The sequence below is a fragment of the Rhinopithecus roxellana genome, chromosome 8, assembly GCF_007565055.1.
Source record: "Rhinopithecus roxellana isolate Shanxi Qingling chromosome 8, ASM756505v1, whole genome shotgun sequence".
NCBI classification, from domain to species: domain Eukaryota; kingdom Metazoa; phylum Chordata; class Mammalia; order Primates; family Cercopithecidae; genus Rhinopithecus; species Rhinopithecus roxellana.
The window spans coordinates 97,280,755-97,305,296 of record NC_044556.1 but is presented as its reverse complement, the minus strand read 5'-3'; the positions used below and the strand labels follow the sequence as shown (position 1 = coordinate 97,305,296).

General features: G+C 43.4%; 1 protein-coding gene across 3 annotated transcripts in view; it reads right to left on the bottom strand.

Annotated features, from left to right (window-relative positions):
- Positions 1 to 358: 358 nt before the first annotated feature.
- Positions 359 to 24,542, bottom strand: part of NTPCR (nucleoside-triphosphatase, cancer-related) — a 33,817-nt gene continuing 9,633 nt past the window's right edge. The window contains exons 4-5 of one of the 3 annotated variants that reach the window (XM_030935587.1): positions 14,170 to 14,379; positions 3,042 to 6,073 (exon numbers count right to left, since the gene is read on the bottom strand). In XM_030935587.1, coding sequence (XP_030791447.1) covers positions 14,197 to 14,379 — 183 coding nt within the window. In that variant the 3' untranslated portion in view covers positions 3,042 to 6,073; positions 14,170 to 14,196. Of the gene's footprint in view, positions 6,074 to 6,696; positions 7,777 to 14,169; positions 14,380 to 24,542 lie in introns of those variants that run through there. The other 2 variants (XM_030935588.1, XM_030935590.1) reach the window with 2 other exon arrangements.

Sequence of the window (24,542 nt, the reverse complement as noted above, 5' to 3'; positions counted from 1 at the left end):
CCTTATCTCAGGTTTTTGAAACAAACAAACAAACAAAAAACAACCAACAACAACAACAAAAAAGCCTCACACGATGGGGAAACAGAAAAACAACAAAGAAGCCACAGCACACCTTCCCCGCCAGGCACGGCGCCGCCCAGAACGGCGCCCCACGGACAGCACCACCCAGAACGGCGCCCCACGGACAGCGCCGCCCAGAACGGCGCCCCACGGACAGCACCGCCCAGAACTGGCGCCCCACGGACAGCACCACACATGTTCCAGAATCTGAAATCGCTAACAAAAGCCATTTACTATTTTAAAACAACTAAACAGAGCCATGAAACAAATGCCCTGATGAAAATAAGACAACTGCATGTTACATCACTGGCACTTTATACGTTACTGTTACCATGAAAAAGAAATGAACAGTAGCACGTCTGATACCATCAGCTGGTTAGATGCATTAAGGTTAAATCTAAGTGTCAGGAAAACCCTATTTCTTTATAATATTTATGCAGCTGTTAAGCGTACCATGGTGGCAGCTTCACTACAAGAACCGTGATCATGCATGCAGTCATGTCTCCAGTATTCTGTGAAAAGCCAGGATACATTAGGATGTGAGTTTAGAAACTGAGTCCACTCGGTGCATGGAAAGCCCCCTTGGAGTCACACAATGCCCCTCACTGTAGTCCAAGCGATTTGCGGGCTGCCAGCACCCTGCAGACTTCCCAGGGACGCGTGCTTGTTCTCCAAGCCCCGCAACCCTTACTATGTCACACAACACTCGCACACACCTTTGTTTTTGAAATTAAAATGTTTATAGTTATTGCTGTATCCAGTGTTTTGAGTTATATTGAAGCTTCTCATTTCTACAAGTATATCTTTTATGGTGAGAACGACATTTGGGTAAATTCTGAGACAACTTTTCCCACCTTGAAGACCCCCCAGGAGCCTGCATCCTTGCTGGGTTAGAGGTCCCAAAATGCAGTCCACAGACTATCACTGTCCTGGTGAACCATCCATTTTCAAAAGACAATAGTTAGAAGGAAATACTCAATTTTAAACAGTCACACAAATTTCTTCAAAGTATTTAGGATCTGGAAATTTGAGGAGAGGGTTGGGGGAAGGTATTGTAGAGAATCTCTTACTCCTTGGAAAGTAAATGGTAATGCTTTTATAATTTTTTTTTTTGTAAACTAAGAATCAGCAATTAATAAAAGTAAGTGTACTCTATAATCAGAGACAGAATGTTATTATTTTCTGGCCAGTACTCCCTACAGGTGCAAACTTTATTTAATTTAAATGCAGTTGTTTGTCTAATGGGAAGCTGGTAGGGCCTTGCTGCAGTTCTCTACGGTGGCCAAATTAAACTTGGCTGGCAGCTCCTGTAATCCTCTTGGGCGACTTTACAGCCGAGCCCCAAGGGCTAAACGGCCGGCCTGGAGCTGTGAGTGTGGCCTCCCCACGGAGGGTGACTCCTTGAGTTCAGTGAGGAAAACCACAGTGACTGGCAGTGGTCAGCCAGGAGTATGACTGGCCACTCCTTAGGCATCCGGAAATAGGAAACACAGAAAGCATTCCACAAAAATGCTAGAAACCCAGGCTGGAAGGAAATGGCAGCGCAGGCAAGAGGGCAAGAGCACCCTGGGCGCTCCTCCATCCCGTTTCTCTGGGGAGGTTCCTGAGGTGCTTCTTCAACTGTTATTCTGTTCACTGCTCATCCCAGTTCATGGTTCTCTGTGGCATCTTTTTTGGGGAGGAGGGAGGATGAAGGTGACACAGTGTATCTACAACACTAAGGCCACATGAGTCAGATAGGAATGCAGTGACGCTCTGCACGGTCTATGAGAGCGGGCATCTCGAGCATGCACACTGAGGCGCAGATGCACAGACACTCGCATCCGCAGGCAACTGCACCCACAGAGGAAAGGTGGCAGTGTTGGAGTCACCCTAGGATTCTTGGGGGCTGTTTGCCAGCCATCAACAATGCAGCTATACTTCTTTTTCTTTTTTATTGTGGTACACAACTTTTATATTTACAACTCATGAAACTGTTAACTGGTCCTTCATCTAGTCAGCTGTGTACCAATCAGAAAGGACTTCCTGCAAAATGTTATATTGTGAGCGCCCATTTAGAAGCGGCATCCCTAAACTGACAGTTCTTGCTAGAGTTGTTCAAATATTCTGCCAGTATATAGCTAATGAGTTATTTTCTATCTCAAGAGTTACTTGGGGGCCGGGCACGGTGGCTCACGCCTGTAATCCCAGCACTTTTGGAAGCCGAGGCAGGCAAATCACGAGGTCAGGAGTTCGAGACCAGCTTGGCCAACATGGTGAAACCCTGTCTCTACTAAAAATACAAAAAAATTAGCTGACGTAGTGGCAGGTGCCTGTAATCCCAGCTACTCAGGTTGAGGCAGGAGAATTGCTTGAACCCAGGAGGCAGATGTTGCAGTGAGCCAAGATTGCACCACTGCACTCCAGCTCAAGCGACAGATAAAAAAAAAAAAAAAAGTTATTTGGACACAGATCAAAATGGTTTCTTATCTAAAGATGATATAAAAACCATAGCACTTGGTTTTATATAAATCACGTGGCCAATTTGGCATTATTGATTCTAAATTCTGCACTATGTGTTGAAATCATCTGGCAAGTAATTTGCTAAAATCATGCAATGCTTCAACTTCTTTGCCCACAAAATGTGCAATGCAATACCTGTTTACTTAGCCCACCCACCTTCAGCCTCATCAACCATGCTGTTTTGTTCCAAGTCACTATGCTACACAAGCATCCGCCATCAGCACACACACAGGTGTGATACAGACACAACTTTCTACAAATACGGAAATTGGCAGGAAAAGAAGAGGAGCAGGTTTATTCCATGTTTTCCAGCCCACCAGCATTCCCACCCCCTTGATAACTGGAGGGCTGGGAACTGAGTGCCTGAACTTGCAGCTTTACTAGGATCTCTCCCTGTCGGGGCTGATCATCAGGGATGACACTCTATCCATTGAAAAGACTCGTCCATCTCCCTGAATGCGCTTACCTTCACTCAGAGGTAAGAAGAAACAATTTTTTAAACTATTGTGTGTTAAGCAGCTGGCGGTATGATCTGCTAAGGAGGAAAAGGAAAGAACGATTTAGTAAACCATTCTTCAAATCAGTCCTGAGTCCTCCCATCCGACCTTGTTATTCTAGCTGAGATTCTTCACACAAGCAATACACGTGAATTCTGTGCTTTTCAAAGTGAATTCCTCCTTGAGACTCACATCCAACCATCTGTTAGATATTTTTCTTTGTTTGAATAGGAGGCATTCCAATCCCAGGTATAACAGAATCCCTGACTTCAATCTGCCCTGCCGCCCCCACCCCACCATCCAGCAAGAGCTCCTCACCTCAGCCGTGGCACTGACAGGGAGGTGGCGCTCAGCCCTGCTCCTCTCATCCTGGCTACGTGCAGGGAGGGGACGGTCACACGTGGAGTTCTGCCACGGCACCTCTTCTTCCTTTAAATCTCAGCATGACACTGTTGCTACAGGCTGTGCGCGTTTGGCCCTGAGTTGTAGTTATTTGTGAATTCATCTTATCCTTCATTAAATTTCATTGCCTTACGATACAGGGATTGCATCTGACATCTCCATCCATGCTCCATGATCATTCTGTTTGACTAATACAATCATCATTTCAGGACCTCACCACAAGAGACACTAAACGTTCTTTGGATTCACAGCAATTTATCTGCTAAATGTCAACTCTGAGTCTGGGGGCACAAAATACACTAAAAACACTAAAGCCTCAAGAAGGACGCAGCCGGGAGCAATGAAAGAGTGAACTCTGGAGCCACAGACGTGGGTTCGAATCCCCTTTGTCACCACTATCACCATGCTCTTGAACGAACCACTGAAACACTCCAAGCTTGTGTCTTTACCATTAAAGGTTAAGTGTGCAGAAGATCCCGCAGCCCCAAGTGCTAGGGGCCACCCTGAATCTGTTCCACACAAGTGGATACTTTCAAGTAGGCAGTGACACTCCTACCCCCACATAAGCACAATTGGCTGCAGTGATAAGCCCCTCAGACTAGCTATTTAACTTGGAAATAGCCTTCATCAGCTTGCGCTCTCATGTAAGACAAAATCAAAGTCTACAAAACAGACATGACTGAAACACCGAGCTCAAAAGGACAAGCACCAGAAGGAACATGGCCCCTGGTATTTCAGAGGCACGAAGGGCGGAAACACAGAACGGCCTCCAGCGGGTGCCAGGAAAGGCTCCGTCTTGATGGAGTCTCACTCCAGCTGGGGCAGACCAGCTCCACCAGGCCTGGGTGCACACGGATGACATGTCCCCAGCCTGCCCCCCTCTCTCCCGGTTCTCCTGAGGGCTGTGGTGCTTTCAGATTTATGGCCAGGATCAGGTTCCCAGGCCTCTGTGGAAAGCCTCTCCCCATCTCAGAGGCCATGCCCCTCCTGGCCCACTGAGGCATGCAGCCCACCCCGGTGTTCAGTAACCCTCCTGTCCTGGTGATGGTGGCCGGAAGTCACAGCCAGCCTGCCAGACTTCCTGAGCTCAGAACTCAGTCTCCCTGAACAGCCCCGCCAGGCAGGGACGGCGGAAGGAGATGTCCATTTCCTCCTCCTGGGCAAGTAGCCCTTTTTGAGGGATTAGTTCATAATCTATTAGGCCTTCCTGTTGTGGTCCCTCCAAGGCTAGGCAAGTCCAGGTCAAGCTTCACAAAGCTACCTTGGAAGAAAAGCGCTGAGGAAAGAGACACGGATGGAGGAGCCAGTCCTGGGCTATGCGCCATTTTGGTTTCCATGCAAGTGCCTCTGCCCCATTCACTGTGCCCCAGTGCCCAGCCCAGGGCACCTCATCCCCCACATGCCCGACTTGTCCACAGTTAGAGAGAAAGCACACTGCTGCTTATGCCAGTGGGTTTGTAGCCAATGCTAATTTGTTTAAAAAAATCCTGGAAATTCATAGATCTTCACCAAAAATGACCTACAAACACTGAACTGTTTATCACTCCAGTACCATCCACCACTTGGAGGGAAGTTTTTATCCTCTCTCAATTCTGGGGTTTCAGTGGTCTTTCCTACTTGCCTACTTTATTTTTATAGTACCCCTGTTGTGGGCTGAGCTCCACATCTCTACACCATGATTCCTGAAAAGCCCAGCCCCTGGCACTAGGCACTCTCCGCAGTTGTGTGGAGTGGTTGACAGTTTCCTTCCGTGGCTGTGACATCACTCTCCTGAGATGACAGTCACTCCCTGCTTTTCTGGAAGGGAAACTAGGCATAGAAAGATTCAAAATTGCTCCCGAGTAGACTAAGGCAAAGCAGTGCTCTTGTGCAAACCCGTGGGCCTGAGCTCTTGTCATTTGGTCGGCTGAATATCAGATGCTATCAACACTTCTAAAGGTTGTGTATTCCTCCCGCACAATGCCTCCTGTCTGTAACCATCAGATTTATTTTTATATTTATTAAGCAGTAAGGAAACGAACAGTAAGAGCTGGCAGAGATGACCTAAAATGGTTTTCTTTTGGAATAATATTTTTTAAAAAATCAAATTAACTGTTATCACTTTAAGTTGCATGAGACTGAAGCTACACCTGGAGAGGAATTTAATTTTCATGACTTGCAAAACTGATTAGGCAGTGAACTCTTTCCTCCCCCTTCCCCTGAACACATTTATAAACTTCAACGGGGGCGAATTCCATCTAATACTCTGAAAACCATTTCTCATCTCATAATTTACCCAAATCATGTGCATGACTGCAAGAGGAAATAAACAAGAAATCTTTAAGCATAAATAAGCCACAATGGATTGTTAATCTTGTACAGACAATCCAGCATTAAGGCCAATTTGATCTTTTAAACATTTTATGGAAAACAGCTGTTGAGTTTTCTCTAGAAAAGCCCACAAGGTTCCATAACCCCATAGGCATACAGCCTCGACAGGAGGGCTCCATTGGGCTCCTCTTGAACTGGGCACTCCTTCATGGGAGGCAGGAACGCACATGTCTTCACTTCCTGCTGCTCTGCACACATGTCACGATATCTGGCAGAAGGTGGTTTCTGTTTTCCTTGGTGACCTGTGGGAAGAAGCGAGAGAGCAGGCTTCAGAACTCCTTTCCTCTTCAATCTTAAAGAAAAGCCTGGAAGGCTGGGAGAGGGTGAGGTATGTTTTGTCACCCAGGAAGGAGGCCCAGCTCCTCAGGAGCACTCAGAAACAGGACAGGTATCACTGAGCCCCAGCACCAGCTTCTGCCAAGTGACAGCTCGAAAAGTCAAAGTGGGTTTGGATCCCAGACAGATTTCAGCCAACCATGGGGAGAGCTGTGAAGTGAGCCCTATGAGGCATACCGGGACGGATGATGGGCATGCAGGACAGGGCAGGACGCCTGAGCATGACCTGTCCTGAATGGAAGGAACTGAACTGTCGGAGTGAAGCGAGGAGGAGAGCCTGGGAGTCAGCGGGGCCCGGGAGAGCAGCCAGCAGAGCAGCAGCGAAGCGCCCAGAATTCTGGGATGCCCAGTCATCTACTCGCCTCTCCACAAACTTCAAGTGCTCATTTGAAAGATGGAGAAGTGGGAGAGCCAGAGAAGTGAGGGTGCCTCCGTAGAGACTGTGACTCAGGTCTCCTGACCACAGTGTGTTCTCTATCACTTACACCATTACAAAAACACACAAAAGCAACAAAGAGTTCACCGGAGCTTTACCTGATGATCTGTTTATTTTTCTTTCACTACCACACCATCCCGAGTGCCCCAGGGTGAAGGAAGGGCCATCTCTGCTCCCATCGTGGTGCCTTCCTCCTTGGCCCATATAATATCCATGCACTGCACACACGCTGATTGGGTGGAAGGGCAAGCAGGAGCCAGGCACGGAGATGCGAATAGAGAAGTACCACAGGTAAGGACCCTGACCTCATGGAGCTCGCAGACCAGGACAGGACAGGCATGAATGAGGACAATGAAGGAGTCTGGGGGGGCAGGCAGGAACAGGGGCGTGTGTGGGGGTCAGGGGCAGGAAAGTCTTCCAGGGGTGCTTATGCCTGGACGTAATTTCAACAGGTGAGCCATGGAGAAGGAGCTGAGCCAAGGTTGCTGGTAAGAGTGGGGAGTACATCTGGAAGCCTTCTGAGGTTCAGGGTGGTTGTATCTGGAGAGGGGGCCTGGCATACAGAAGGTGCCAATACATGTCCGAGGAGGAGATGCAGAGCGGACCTCATCAATTCTGCTTCCTGGTATCTGCTCACCCTTCTTGGAAGAGTGCTCTGATTGTCTTTCGGAGACTGCCCGGTCTAGGAAACTTGCCCCCAGCCAATGAGTGGGCAAGCCAGGCCCTGGCGACTTCTCTGAGATCTGCACCCCAAGAGGAGTGAGCTCACGCAGCCGGAAGCCGATCCCATCTCGACTGGTCCTGGCTGCGTCAATCCCGGGCAGCTCTGGCTCCACTTGAAATGAGGACAGTCAGCTTTTCCTTCGGCTTCATGGGACAACTCCAAAGCCTATAAGGCTTTTTGATGCTGTTTTCACTTAAATTAGCTGAAGTCCATTCCTGTTGTTTGCAACCAAGGAATCCACCTGAGGTAGAAAGGAGGCAACACAGAGGTGGGCACCACGGGGGCCCTTTTCGTCCACTCTGAGCTCAGCAGTGATTGCAGTAGCTTCTGACCAGCCAGGCTCTGTGAGAGTGGACGGTGATACACAGTTGGAGAATTTGCTCTGGTCTTCTATTACACAGTCCGGTGACTACAGAGCAAATAACAAGGTCGTGTATATTTCAAGATAGCTAGAAGAGAAGATTTTGAATGTCATCACCACAAAAAATGATAATTTAAAGTGATAGATATGGAAATTACCCTGATTTGATCATCATACGGTATATGTATGCATTGAAACATCACACTGTACCCCATAAATATGTACAATTATATCAATTACAAATTAAAAATTTGAAAATTAATGAGCAGAATACAAACACTCCAATATTAGTATTTTGATACTCCCTTTGATTTCCCTAAGATTATTTCTGAAAAGTATGCAGTAAGATGTTGATGTGAAACTCTCTACAGTATTCAGTTCTGATATTCTCTGTATGAGGAAGGCACACTCCCAAACGCAAGAACAAGGATCACAGCATCTGCCAGCCTCAGGAGTCTTTGCCGTATGTGAAATTCTAGTCTACTTTTTATTCAACAGCCAGAATTTTGGTTGTAGAAAGTCTTTCCTGAGAGGCTAATTAGAAGAGGGAACTGGGAGCTGGGAACAGGAAAAGGAAATAAAGAACACTGCAGAAAGAAAAAGGTAATCCCAACCATTCTTTTTTTCTGCACTGGAGTCTTAAGAGAAAGAAAGGAAGCTGAGTGAACCTGAACCCCTGCACCTGCCCAGTGGCTGTAGGAGGGCCCTTGGTAAGAATTTATACTGGGCACAGTCAAGATAAGACTGTGAGCTCCATGGGGTCAGAGGCCACATCTCATTCATCCTGTGGCCTCCAGATCCAATCCCTTGCTTATTAGGAATGTTGGGGGCCCTTCCCACAGTTTCAAGGAAATGCCTGTGGTTTTGTTTTGCTTTCTTGCATGTAGTTATATACTAAGAGGCATTTCTTCCCCTGCCTGTTTCATCCATGTTTTCAGGTTTGGGGTTGTTAAAGTCAGAACATAAGCAGGACCTGGTACCTGGTATTGCATCTGTGCCCAGCAGGTCAGTCAAGTACTATCTCTCGCAGTACCTAGGCCAACCAGATGGGAAACCAAACTTGTGATATCACCACCTCAACTTCTTCAACAACCAAGAAGCGGGAAGGGGAGACTGAGCAGGGCATACAGACACTGATCATATTATACAAGTTAGAAGGCAGTGAGGTAGAATGCAAGCAGCCTGGAAGACCAGATAATATCCACTCACTGCTGCCAAGAACATGTACACCCCATGGTCTAAACAAAAGGCTTAGTCATACTATGAAGCTGCCAGCTTGAGAAAGATCTAAAGTTGTTGATAACATTGTCAATGTTTTGACATTAACTAGAAGGCAGCAAAATCAATCAATGACACACTCATTGGGATACAATGGGATAAAACTCAACGGGATACAATGGTAATAACCTCTTAGAGTTCTGAAAAACAAATTATCGAAGAACCTTAAGTCACCTGCTATGATTTGACTGTGTCTCCCAAATTTCATGTGTTGGAAACTTAACCCCCATGCACGTAGAGGTGGGGCCTTTAAGGGGTGATTAGGTCCTGGGGGCATTGCCTCATGAATGAGGCAATCCCTCATGAATGGATTAATGCCATTACAGTGGGAGGGAGGGAGTTATGGCAGGAATGGGTTACTGATAAAATGATGTCTGGTTCTCCCTCTCTTTTGTTCATTGCTAGAACTCCAGTGGATAGAACAGTACCTGACATACAGTGGGTGCTCAATATTTACTGAATAGATGAATAAAAATACTCCATCACCAATTTCTTCTACTGATGCTTTACTATGTAATAGGAGGTGCCAAAGATTGTATCAGTGAGATTTTATTTTCCTTCTTAGGTACTGTTCTTTCTTTTCTTTTTTTTCAGCTATTTTTTTTTTTTTAAACACGAGAGAATGTTATCGTTTTGCCTCAACTGTCAAACATAATTCTTGAAAACTCAACAGAGGAAGAAAAGCCCACTACACTCATTCACAGTTTTACTCTTCCCATTGTTCGTTCTTCCTTCCTGATGTTCCAGGTCTCCTTTTACCATTTCCTTTCTGATAAGAGAACTTCCTTTGGCCATTCTTTTAGAGCAGTTCTATTACAACAAATTCCCTTAGTTTTCCTTCATCTGTGAATGTCTTATAGAATTAAGAGTCGACAGTTGCTTCAACACTTGGAAAATGTTGTACCACCTCCTTCTGGCCTTCGTGGTTTCTCCTGAGAAATCTGCTGTCACTCGTATTGTTTTTACCCTATAGGTAAGGTGCTGCTTTCCTTTCACTGCTTTCAAGACTTTAATTTTCAGAAGTTTTTTTTTAAATTTATTTTTTAAATCTTTTTATTATTATTATTATACTTTAAGTTCTAGGGTACATGTGCATAATGTGCAGGTTTGTTACGTATGTATACTTGTGCCATGTTGGTGTGCTGCACCCATCAACTCATCATTTACATCAGGTATAACTCCCAATGCAATCCCTCCCCCCTCCCCCTCCTCCCTCCCCATGATAGGCCCCGGTGTGTGATGTTCCCCTTCTCAAGTCCAAGTGATCTCATTGTTCAGTTCCCACTTATGAGTGAGAACATGTGGTGTTTGGTTTTCTATGGTATGTCTTGGCATGAATTTGAGTTTATCCTCTTGGGGTTCACTGAAAATGTAGGTTTATGTCTTTTGTCAAATATGACAAAAATGCAGCCATTACTTCTTCAAACACTTTTTCAGCCCCACACTCCTCTCCTGGTGCTACAATGACGTGAATGTCACACCTTTTGTTATAGTCCCACAGGTCCCAGAAACTATTAATTTTGTTCATTTCTTTTTCTTTTAAGTCTGCTCTTTGTCAGGTAATTTCTATTGTTCTACCTTCAAGTTCACTGTTTCTTTCTTCTGCCATCTCTATTCTGCTGATGAGCCCAATCAGTGACTTTTTTATTTGGCTATTGTATTTTATAGTTCTAAAATTTTCACTTGATTCTTCTATCTTCTAGGTTTTTGCTGAAACTTTCCAGTTCTTTGCTGACACTATTTTACATTTGTTTCATGTGTATCTGTATGTATCTGTAATTTTATGAAGTATTTTTTATGATGGCTGTTTTCAAATCCTTGCCCTATAATTCCACTATCTGAGTCATCTTGCTGTTGAGATCTGCTGATGCCCTTTTCTCACTCAGGTTTAGATATTCCTGATCCTTGGCATGACAAATGATTTTCAGTTGTGCCTGTTGTGTTGTTTCTTAGGTCCTTAGGTTGCTAGTCAGTCAGACTTTTTCTCCTCACCTTTCAGGTCTTCTTGTCCTTGTATTATAAATAACATCCAAGGTTTCTGGCTGCAATTAGCAGGAAAAATAAACACAAGTGTGTCTACTCCATCTTGTCTAACACTGGAAGAGTTTTCAGGTGTTTTTGGAAAGTACTCTGTTCACCCAACATTATGAAGAATAAGTCTAGATAATATTACTAATTTGTGTGGTATATTTCCCCCTATCATGAGCTCAGTCTCATCTTCACACTATGCATGTTCAGCTGGTAGCAAGGGGAGGCTGCTTCTGACCCCTTTTCATAGCTCATTTTCTTACCTGGAATGTTCTCCCTTCTTTTTCCCATTTCCTCCTTCAAAAGCCCACTCAAGAACCCCTTCCTTTGGACACCTCTCCCCACTACCACTGCTCACACAGATCTCTCCCTTCCCTGCCCCTGGATTTTGATTGCCCCATGGTCTGTTTTTCTTGAGGGCAGAGATCATGCCTCACATGTGCCTAAACCATGGACTAAGTACTGAATGTGAAGGCCACTCTCAAAAATGGATTTGGATACTTTATCGCATGTGAACAATGGAAAGAACCAAAAAATGTATCTAATCCAACCCCTAAGTTTGCAGATAAAGAAAATGAGGTTCTTGGCCAGGCACAGTGGCTCATGCCTGTAATCTCAATACTTTGAGAGGCTGAGGTGGTGGATTGTTTCAGCTCATGAATTAGAGATCACCCTGGGCAACATGGTGAAACCCCATCTCTACAAAAAAATGCAAAAATGAGCCAGGTGTGGTGGCACATGCCTGTAGTCCCAGCTTTTTGGGAGCGTGAGGTGGAGGATGGCTTCAATCTAGGAGGCAGAGGATGCAGCGAGCCAAGAGGATGCAGCAAGCCAAGAGCATGCCACTACAATCCAGCACGGGCGACAGAGACTAACCTTGTCTCAGAAAAAAAGAAAATGAGCTTCTTGATTTATAAAACTGGAAAAGGCCAGGGACAGTAGCTCACACCTGTAATCCAGCACAGATTACTCTGGGCAACAGAGCAAGACTCTGTCCCTCTCCCTTAAAAAAATAAGCTAAATTAAAAAAATAATAAAACTGGAACACAAGGACCACACAAATCCCAAAGCAACAACAACAACAACAAAAAAAACAGGGTATGTCAGCCCCTATCTCTTACTTAACTCAAAGCTAATTGTTTTATTTACAGATCCTTAGAAGCAATGATTATCTTGCCTGGAGAATAATTTTGAGTCTCAGAGAGAGGAAGAAATGTGGTATGGTCGGTCCTAAGACACAAAGTTTATTTCTGGGCATCACATTCAGCTCCCTTCAATCCCTCCTTAGGACTGTTAGATGAGATTAGTTTGTAGAGCTAGCCAATCCCTGGAGTCTAACATCAGCAATTTCCCGGTCTTCCAGCCTAGAAGCTATCTGACCTGAAAACTAATTTTCTTTCATGATCTTTCATTGCCTCGATTTCCACGGAAACTCTATAATCACAACCAAAAATGTAAAGTAAGAGAAGACGACATGAAACTCTGAAGAACCCCACAGACTTTTCAGGGCTCTCAAATGCCACCTCCTTGAAGAGACCTTCCCTGATCACCCTTGCTACTCCTGCCCCCAACTACCACATTGCCTGGTTTCTTTATTTTTGCCTTTATCAGTATCTGAAATTGCTTAACTTGTCTGTTCACATTTTTGGTATCCAGCTCCTCCACTCGAATGTAAGCTCCATGAGAGGAGGGACTTGGTCAGTCTCGTTCACCACAGTATCCCAAGACTTAGAATGACACCTAGCACACAGTAAGTGCTCGATCGCTATTGACCAAATGAATGAATAAATAAATAAATGAAGAAGTGCGCATATTTTTCCAAGTCTGGCTGGTCTAACCTTAATGGCTGTTTACTGCCACACTCCAGGATTCTTTGGTGGCAACATGTGGATACCGCCACTTGGGCCAGTGGGCCAAGGTGACACTTTACTCAGTGATGAAAATGATCATGATGGAAGGTGCTCCCAGGTACTCACTCTCCACTCCCCCTGATAGGAGTGGCCCTGCCTGCCTGACTTGTTCACTTGGCACCTATAGGGCCAGGGAGCTTTTCAACTGGGGGTGGGGAGTAAGGCGTGTGAGCAGAGCTCAGCCAAGAGCACAGCTATCACTGACTCAAAGAAACTAAGGGCAGGGATTGGGGAGAGGTGGTATCTGACTGAGAGGAAAACAGAGAGACAACAGGGAAGGAAAGGCAAGAATTTAGATAAAGTGCCAGCAATGCCATGAGTCCCTTACAACTGGCCCAGACACTGCCACTGGTTAACAAGCCCTAGCCCCTCATCTCTCACATGTGGTCTATAGCAGTGCTTCTCAAAGTGCAGGAGACCTAAAAACCACGGGAGAACTTGCCAAGAGAAATAATGGGGCCATGCCCCGGAGTGTGACTCCTCGGACCAGGGCAAGGCCCACTCCCTGGTGATGCCTGTGCTGCCATTCTGCAAGCCTCACATTGAGTAGCAGACCCTCCAGCTGCACTGGCGAATGCAGCAGCCACACGAGGCCACAGAGCACCTTACATGTGGTCAGAGTGACTGAGAAACCGAATGTTTAATTCCATTTAAATTTGATTATTAAATGATTAAATAATTAATTCAATTTAAATGTGATTACATTTAAATAGCCAGATGTGGCTAGTCGCTACTGTTCTCAGCAATGTAGAGAGTACATTTCCCTCACTGCGGGAAGTTCAACTGGACGGTGCGCTCTTCAGCACCTGGAAGCTGTGCCTCCAAACGCATCCACAGCCTCTTCTCCCCACAAGCAGAAGTGGGTCAGCTTTAAAAGGGAAACCTTTAAAACAAAACCAAAAAAATTTGCCTCTGTATCCCAACCTGGCCTTTTCATCTGAGAGGAAATAAGCTTAGAACAAGTACCTTAGCTCAGGCAGTTCTGATGCCAGAGAGGTCCTAGTGTCTGGTGGGGGAGATGGAAGAAAAAAGCAACCAGAATAACTGTGACCGTCAGGAGGCTCTCCCATAAGCGAGTCTGTTTTTTTTAATCAATTAGAGGTATAATTTAAGTTCTATACATTTCTAGAAAATTAGACTCACCTATATTTCTGCATGGGAGGGAAAAAATGGTAACTCAAAACCAAAGATATATTTTAGAGCCACCTGCTATTTCAGATCATCGGCTCCATTTCCACAGGTGATGGAGGACTGGCTGTACTCACATTAAACACCTTCACGTCCTCTCTGTTTCAGATTTCTTCTACAAGGGCCAGTGGCTTTCCTTTAGGAACTGGGATTGTGCCAAGGATTATAGTCCCTGGGGTAGACAGCGTCTGACGAACAGCTTGAATGAAAGGCTGACTGAAGAGCTCCATCTTCCCAATCTCGTCAATGACACACACTCTTTGCCCTGGACCACTGCTGCAGTCAGCCTGAGAATGACAAAAGACTTTCACTGGGACACCAGAGTCATATTAACCAAAGGGCCCAAGGGTCCCACTCCCCAGTCACTCACCAACGAGGTAAAAAAGACAGAAACCTTTTTACTGGATTTCAGAAAGTGACATAGCATCCCACAGACCACCCTGGTACTATGCGGGAGAAGACTGCACAAGGGGGAGTCCCAGGAGCTGGGAATCATTAGGACTCTTGGCGGCTGGCAGCCACGCCTGCTACCAGTGGGATGTTCAAGGAAGTAATAGACATACATTGGAATAAAGTCATGAGAAAGAGAATCTGAGATCTAAAGGATGCAATTGTACTTACCTTTTTTTCCCCTTTAGCCAAGACTCGTTTCCTTTTAATTTTTACTTTTTTCCAACAATGCTTATGGACCAGATCATGAAATACACAAGCATCTGCCTAGAGCAGTTATCATCCCCCCAGCATGTAGGGAATCTCATATGGCTCAAAATGGAAAAAAGGGGCCATTATTATCAAGAAAGGCTCCCATGCTTGCTGTCCCATTTCTTTTAAATCGAGGTATTTGGGTGCCACTTATTTTCTGGTTGTACATAAAGTTTGGTCTCTGTCTTGGATCCCCTCTCCCGAATCACTTACTCTGGGGGAAGAGAGGTGTTATGCTGTGAGGATACTCAGGCAGCTGACGGTGAGGTCCATGTGGTGAGGCATTGAGGCCTCAGACCAACAGCCAAGAGGAAATGAACCTGCCAGCAACCACATGAGCAAGTTTAGAGGCAGGGCCCTCCTAGTCAAGCCTCAGATGACCACAGCTCCAGCCAACAGCTTGCCTGCAACCTCAGAACCCCAGCTAAGCTGTACATGGATTCCTGATCCTCAGATACTGTGTACAATAATGCGCTTGTTGTTTTAAGCTGCTAAATTTTGAGATAACTTGTTCCATAGCAACATATAACTAATACACATGTCCTCTATAGAAAGCCTTCCTAGAGAAAGCTGATAGGACTTTGGTTGATTCTTCCCTGGGAGGGACACAACAGGACATAATAAACATAATAAACACTTCAATGAATGGTGAATGACAAATACACCTTATATATGTTTGTATGCATGACTATTTTGAAAACTGTATGTAAAGCTGATTTACAAAGTACTCTTCACTACAGTTCTGATTCCTTAAATGATGACAGCAATACAGTCCCAGAGGGCATGTCTGAGTTAAGCTAGATTTTGTTCAAATTCCAAAAGCCAAAGGAGCGTATGGTACAGTATGGCTGGTGGTAGGGATCAGTGGCAACCAGGGATAGCCAGTGACAGACGGGGCTGCAGGCCCAGATCCTAAAAGCCTTCGATGGCACACACAGAGGTGGGAATCTTCTCCCACAGCCGAAAGAGTCTAAGCCAGGGAGGATCACAAGTTGTGCTAGAAAGATTGCTGGCTGTGGAGTCAGAAACACATGTTAGACTCCTTTTGGAATACACAATATAAGATAGTGGGTGTCTAAACCCCAGTTGTGATTGCACACAAGCAGTACAGCAGTGTTTTTCAGACTTTTAAGTAAGCAGTACTCTATTTTCCTACTGCATATTGTACGCTTATGAAATATTTTTCCACTCATTTTATTAGCTAAAAGATCAAGGAGTCCACTGTAATCACCCAAGAGAGGTCTGAACAATCTCCACACTTCCGTGTTTCTAACACACTTCATTTTTGCCTCTCTATTAAGTTTATCTGTACACATGCCTGGTTTCCCCACTTAGGGCAGGTACATGGTTGTCCTCATCTGCATCCTTCCTGGGGAACTCACCGATGTCCCAGAGCTGAGAAGTGGGGAGCGGAAGGGGCAATGTCAGCCTCCACTGGTGGGGTCGGGGAGAAGGGCAGAGCATCTATGAAGTAAGTCACTACTTATTCCAAGTTTTTCCTCCAAAAACGAAAGCCATATTTGTGAGAAATAAAACAGCCATCAACCACCTGTCTATGATAATAAAAACAGACAACCGTACAAGAAGGTTTCTGTCTTCCTGGGAGCATGCGACTCCAACTGACCTGACTGTTCCCAAGTACTGTGGACATTTTGTTGACCCCAGAGACGATGAGTAATTGTGGACGTCATTCCTCTGGAGGCTATCATCTAAAAGCCAAAATAAAACTTATTCTGGCACCTCAAAATGACAGTTTTGGAAGGTGCCAAATCAGACAAGAAGTGATATGAAAGAATGTGTGTATACATGCACATGTATTTCTTTGACTATATACATGAGGGTAGTAAAATGCATGTGGCCATGTGTAAATACACACATACAGGTAGAATCTAGTGCATGGCTCTTCAACAACCAGCCTTCCTGCAATTCTCTAGAACATTCACTAGTGAAAGCTCACTGACATTTATTTAAGTTTCAGCACAAAAGTATTTGGACTCACATGCATACATGACTTTCTACCAACTGGACATTCTCATTTGAAAACCTTAGCCTACATAAAATCCTCAGTCTCTCCAGAATTAGGGAGTTTTATAATCCAGGAACTTCAGGAATCTCAAAAGTACATGTGTGATTTTTAATTAAAAATGCAAACTATTCATATTCAATTGAGAGAAAGATGTCAGATGCTGGGCTACTCTGAAGCACATAGACACTCAGCTCGCTTTTCTAAATAGTACAAGATCATACATACACTCACGGTCTTAAAAAAAGAACCACCATAGTGTTTAACATGGTTTTATTTCTATATAAATTCAAGCAACTTTAAAGGGAAACAAAGAAATAAGTAAGTAAACATTCACCCCCTTTCCATTGTTCTAAATTGATAGAGACGCAAACTTAGAACAATAGGGGCCCAGGTTCGAAGATGGTCAGGAACCCCTCCCCAACCCCCGGTGTGGGGAGAGTCCTAATGAGCTCCCAGAGAAACTCCAACTGCAGCTGCTGGAGTAAGGAGTGTGTAAAAACTGTGGGTGGCTCTCAGCCACGTGGTCATAATCATGATGTACACACCATCTGGGGTGTACACACCATCTGGGGAGCACCCTTTCCTCCCCTCACAGCCTCTCCTCAGAGGGCAACCCAGGCAGCATTGCTTCCTAGGACCACACCTCAGTCCTGTGTAACACACTAGCCTTCCTGGCTGCACCCCTCACAGGCTTCCACTTCAGCTGATTATAAATGTTCAGTCATGAAGCGCACTTTTAGTTCTCCTGTTCCGGGAGAGAAGCTATTTCCTTAGATAGAGTCCTAAAATTGACCAGCCAGGGATCAGAGAAGCTACGAATAATTTTATGACTTTGGTTACACTCAGCTAGTTTGCTTTCCAGAAAGATTAGAGCAACAAATATCTTCGTACCAGTTATATCAGAGACCTGAAAAGAGTGTGATTTTTTGAGTCCTTTGTTTATTTTTATATATACTTTTAAAAATACAAAGAACATATAAATATAAAATAATTTCATTTAACCAAAATGCCAAACTGAGAGCAAGCTAATCAAAGTGGTCTTTGCCTTATTCTGAATTATTTGCATAATAGATATTTCTAGTGGTATTAATGTTAATTTTAGGAGGACTGTTTGGATTGTTTTATTTTAATATCAGACACACAGACTAGCTCCTGAGCTCACCCATCTGGGACGGCAAGTACTGAAAGTCATGAAAGTGAATAAGAAGTATCTGTCAGAAGGTAGGCAGCAAAACTGCAGCCCTTCCCCCAAACAGCAGCAAGTTGTGGGGAAGCACAAAGGCAAATGGTGGTAACAGCAGCCACCTCTCAGCCAGCCCACAATTCCTCACCCACTGAAGTCACTAGCAAAAAGTGCAGGGCTCCGATCATATTTTACTGTGTGTTTATTCCAAGCCTTCAAGTTTCATAATCCCTTTGCTGTCCGGTGGCATATGGACTGTGAGTCTCCAGGGCATAGCCGGGACAAGGCGTCTAGACTGCCCAATGGTGCCCTGGTAGCCTGGCCCTTCCCCAGTCAGGCATACTCTGGGCAGAAGCTGCTCCCCCGGACATGCCAGAGATCCTCACCCCTGGCGCACAGACAGACTAGCTCTGAGGACTCTTCCTGGATGTCCTAAATGGCCTCTCGGGACTCAAACGGGCTCACCCACATGGTCACCTGACCAAAGAGTGCTTGAATAGTGCCCGTGGGGTCTTCCAAGCTATCTTCGGACTGAAATGACACCTACTGGCTGACAGTCAGTCCAGTGAGATGGAGAGCCCAGTACTCCTTGTCCTCCTCATGCTCTGAGCACTTGGGACTGGTCCAGATATTTGGGCTCCTGGGACTCCATGATAGATTACCACACCACTCTGGCCCCCAGCTCCCTGGCAAACACAAACCCAATTGTGATGGGAGGCTCCTCTCAAGGTACTGCCATCCATCACCTCAATTAACTCCTCAAGAAGACAATCACAGCTATTGCTCTGTTGAGCACCTCCTAGAAGCCAGGGGCCAAGGCACTTTACAAGCATTATATTCGTCCTCTCAGCAACTTCACATAGCAAGTAACAGCATCTGTTTCACAGATGAGGAAATGAAATTAGGCATTAAGGGATTTACTCAAAAATCACTGAGAGCACAGTGACAGAGCTGGAGTCAAACCAGAGATCACCTGATTTCAAAGCTCTCTTCCACTCCCTGTGTGCAATACGCTTCCACACTTTCATTCTGAAATAAAGAATAGCATCTAGGAAATTGACCTAACCATGAAGAAACTGCTTTCCTCTCCATTAAGAAGGAATAGCACTCTGGTGTTCAGGGATCTACAGAGGCATACACACAAAACCTCAATGTATTTGGAGTAATCCTATTGCTCTAAATTACTCAAAAAGAACTCATATTTTGGGTCTGAGAACAATATCACCAAAATCATTTCATCAAGTATGGATAGCGAATGGCCCACTGCAGTAGGCAGATAGAAAGTAAAAGGACTTCTCTCCTCTACCAGGACCACATCCTCGTGCAGACGGTGGAAGAACTATGACCAGGTATCCTGATATGTCCACCTTCCTGCCATTTCTTTATCACCTGACAGTGTTTACAAAAACCAAATTAAAAAAAATAATTCACTTGCTTAGTAAAAATTTTCATCAATATGTAAGCTTTTGGTAAATGTTTGGTATCTCTGATACCTGATATCCTTTTCATTAGAAACTGCCTAGAGGAGAAAGAACTGATTGTTTTTGTTATAATAAAATGGTGATGGCTTTTCTAATGGGGAGGTAACCAGATACAAATAGAGAGAAGTACAGCTTAGAGTAGAAAAATGCTCAGCCATTATGGCTTTTTTTTTAGTTCAGCTTCAATGTATAGTAATTTTATGTTTGTTAATTACTGCTCACCTTGCTGGAGAAAGTATTTCAAAAGAGAGTAGTTAAATTTGCTTGCCAATTAAGGCCTCAAGAGAAAATTATTTTTATCTTAAGATGATCTAATAAAGTTTAGATAAAATTAGAATTGGCTAGGGGAAATCTGATGAGGAGGATGTGCATGGTCTCACACTATCTCCCCACTCACTACTCATTAGTGTCAAAGAAAAAATAGTAACTATACAGTGGAGAAATAGGACAATTCCTTGATCAGGTAATCAAAATTAATATCACTAAACATCACATACCTCCAGATGAGCTACTCGAGAAGGACGCATTACCACTTATGGAGTATTCCAGCTGAATCTGGTCACGAGGGAACATCAGAAAAACTCCAAAAGAGAAATGTTCTATTAAATTGGAACTACATTCTTTACAAATGTCAGTGTCCTAGAAGACAAAGAATGACTGTGGAAAGGTTCCAGATTAACAGAGGTTATGGAGATGTGACAACTAAGTGTAACATCTGACACTAGACTGGACTTTGAACTGGAGGAAAAGAAACGTTACAAAGAATATTAAGTCAACTGATGAAAATAAACACTAATGATAGATTAAAGTATTTTTTTCAATGTAAGATTTACAGAGGTTGGTAACTGTATTGATTATGTAAAAGCATATCCTTATTTTTAGGAAAAATATACTGAACATTTAGGATTAAAGTACCTTGATGATTGCAACATATTCTCAAATAGTCGCCCCCTTCCAGCTTATGTATTTATACACACACTCTCTCTCTCTCTCTCTCACACACACACACACACACATAGAGAGAATAAACAAAGAAGGCAAATGATAAACATAGGTGACTCTGGATAATGAGAGTATACAGGTGTTCTTGCACTATTCTTACTCTTACAACTTTCTCTAAGAGTAAAATTTTATCCAAATGAACTTAAAAAAATTATCAGTACAAAAAAAGAAAACACACACATATGTACTTTCTCAGTACCAGATTCAAGAAAACAACCAACTCACCCTGTATGAATTTCCTCCTAATGCAGTGTGATTTTAGACTGATATGCATGGAAGGCGAGAGAGAAGGAAGTGCTGGAAATGGGACAAAGTGAGTGAGGAAAAGGGAAAACGGCAACAGTTGACACAAACTCAACCCCAGTCCAGCTTAAGGGACACGCGACTTAAGGAGCATGCAACTTTTCTGTATTTCTTGAGAGTAGGCTGCAAGAAGAAAGACATGAAGGTGTCATAACCCAGGGCAAAAGCCTGCTTAGCATCTAAATCCACAGAATCTCACCAAGAATCAGAAATAATAAAGTCTCAGTCTCTGCTCAATAGAAATGATGAAGATTTGCCATGACGAATCTTGTAAAATGAACTGCAGAGTCAACCTCATACTGAATTTTCACTTCATTTTCCTAAGCTGATTCACTGTAGGAATGTCCTTACTGACAATTTAAAAACTGATTTTCTGTTTGCATCAGATAGCTTTTAATTTCCCTGGCTGATCCTGCATTATGGACTTGTAATACATGAGGTAGAGAAACAGAAGCTGAGGGAGAACAAAGAATCAAATGCAACATTTGTTAACAGCAATGAAGGAAATTCTAGCAATGCTGAAGCGCTTGTCAATCTTTCAAGAATAGATCCTGACTAGAACTTAGTTTTTCTGCATTCTTTCTAAAGCCAAGTGGCCTGAAACACTATGGAACACTTCCAGGTCAAGAGTCTAAAAAAACAAAAACAAACACAAAATACTTTTCCCTAGACAGAAGTCCTCTCACCTTCAAAGGAAGTTTCTAAGATTTTCCAAAGCAGAGTCTACTTCAGAATCAAAAGTAGATCCTGCTCTCAAAAACAATATACTTTAAAGCCTTATTTTAATCAAAACAGGAAAATACAAGGCTCGAACTATGTTGGTTTTCCCTGGATGTTCTGATTTTAGCTTACTCTTCCTTTCACAGATCTTTGTAAAAGATGACACTGTTCACCTGGCAAACAGGACTTTGAGTAGATGCCCTTTGTTCTTTAAAACATTATAATCTATTGTCTCCATTTTGTGTGAGTAGGAGATATGTTGAAAATCAATAAAATGGTACATCTTACATTGCATCAAATTTTAATAAAGCATTCAGGGTAGCTGTCAAAAAGGCCATTATGAAAAAGGCCAGCATTATCTTATCAGCCTTTATCATTAGAAAACAGAAAAAAAAAATCCTAATTCCAGTAGCACCAGAAAATAGGAAGGCCCTATGAATAACCTCACCAATAAAAATTTTAAAGAAATAAATGGAGAAAGAAAAACATATTTTTGGCTGTGGAGAATTAAGATTATCTGAAAAATTAAGATATCCTTTATGTCAAAATAGCTATAGTTCCAATCACTCCATATGACACTTTTTTTTTGATGGATAATAAAGTCTTGATTCTATAGTTCGCTCCAGCTCTACCACTTATGCAATCAGTGAGTCCCTGGGCAAGTAACTTTCCATTCTATGTCTCAGTTTCCTCATCTGTAAAATAGGAATATAATGATAGTGTTTTGAGGATTAAATGAGTTCATGCCTGGCATGTAGTTTGCACTCAATAATAGTTTACTACTACTAGTGCCACCATTATTACAGTTTCTGAACAAGGCCATTTTTTGAAGAAGAAAAATAAAAACGATTACCATGGTAATTAAAATACTATGGTACTGACGCAAGGATCAAACAGATCAATGGAAGAGAACAGATAACTCTGAAACACTACACATAAACACGCACACATAAATAGTTTTAATATAATTAAGCATAAAAACTAATTAGAAACGGGTTATTTAACAGTTTTAGTAAACTGGCTAAATATCTGGAAGAAAATCAGTTGAGAATCTCATAGCATATTACACTCAAGATAAATCCAAATGGATTGAAAACATAAATGTTTAAAAAAAGCATGCAGAAAAAGAAATATATAGGTAAAATTTTACATAAATTTGGAATAGGGACAGACTTTTCTCTATGTTGAAGGGAAAACAATCACCAAAGTGAAGTGCTAACCTGAGAAAAATAGAATCAATAACATAAAAAGGCTATCTGCTTTATAAAAGATCTACTTAAGCCCAAAGAAAATAAATGGGAAGAGCAATGGATGAACAATTTAAATTAAGGAAAACTTAATGAACAACTGAAAAACATTTAACCCCATTAGTAACTGAAAAATGCAAATCAAAACAAAGAGGTGTGTTGAAAATAAGCAGAGTGCTCAGGACTGGCAAAGTGCAGCAAGACAAGCACACTCACACCCTGACAGTGGGACACAAAGTCAACGCAGCACCATCAAGATCTTGAAGGTTCACACCCCACCAGCTCAGACTTCACCTTTTAGACCCTCCCCAGGGAAACAATCATGGCTAGACAAAAGGACTCATGTATAAAGGGTGCTTTGTTGCAAGGTTACTTACAATGGTGATACAGAGCCTGAATGCCCAACACTGAGGGAGTAATAGTTAAATCAAAGATGAAAACTCATATCATGAAATAGGATGAAACCACTAAAATCTCCCAGCTTTAAAGATTAGCGTGTTGTGAGACCATTCCCATGTCCCTCAATCATATTAAGGGAAACACACCAAGCCTATGAAACTATTTATAACATTTTCCCTGATCTTGAATGACTGAATAAATAAACCAGGTATACAAAAGGGGCAGAAACAAAATAAGCTAATATTGGCTAACTTAGTGATAAGATTATGAGTTATTCACATTGTATTTTTAATTTTATTTTACATTTTTTATAATTTTTTTTAACCATGAATATCTAGAACTTGAAAACTCAGGAAAATAACAAATGTTGACAAATAAGGAAAGAATTAACTCATGGAATGAAAAAAATTAACAGTCAACCCTACTAAAGGCTTTCCAAAAACCTTCCTGAGTCTAGAACGCTTACCACACACACTCTATTTTTCTTTATTTCTCACGAGTGACCATGATGCTCAGGCTCCATTCCTGTCTAAAGAAACGTAACCAGGCTGGGCACAGTGGCTCACACCTGTAATCCCAGCACTTTGGGAGGGCAAGGCGGGTGAATCACGAGGGCAGGAGTTCGAGACCAGCCTGGCGAAGATGGTGAAACCCTGTCTCTACTAAAAATACAAAAATGAGCTGGGCACAGTGGCAGGTGCCTGTAATCCCAGCTACTCAGGAAGCTGAGGCACAAGAATTGCTTGAACCCGGGAGGTGGAGATTGCAGTGAGCTGAGATGGTGCCACTGCACTCTAGCCTGGGCAACAGAGCAAGACTGTCTCAAAAAAAAAAAAAAAAAAGAAAGAAAAGAAAAAAAAGAAACATAACCAGAGCAGTTTTGCAAGGTGGACCTGGGTTGTGCCTGGGCCTCCCGAGCCTATCCCTCACCTGGAGCTGTTCTTCAGCTCCCAGGCCACGTTTGTTTTTTTTTTTGTTTTTTTTTTTTTTGAGGTGGAGTCTTATTCTGTCACCCAGCCTGGAATGCAATGGCGCCATCTTAGCTCACTGCAACCTCTGCCTCCGGGGTTCAAGCAATTCTCCTGCCTCAGCCTCCAGAGTAGCTGGGACTACAGGCGTGTACCATCATACCCAGCTGATTTTTGTTTTTGTTTTTGTTTTTAGTAGATACTGGGTTTCACCATATTGGCTAGGATGGTCTCAAACTCCTGGCCTGAAGTGATCTGCTCGCCTCAGACTCCCAAAGAGCTGGGATTACAGGCGTGAGCCGCTGCAACCAGTCCTAGCCACATCCTTATTTCCCCATCTGCAAATAGGCATAGCCCTGCTTGACCTAATTAGAGAAGTACTTTTTTCTTATTTTTTTGTAGTATTAAAACACACACAC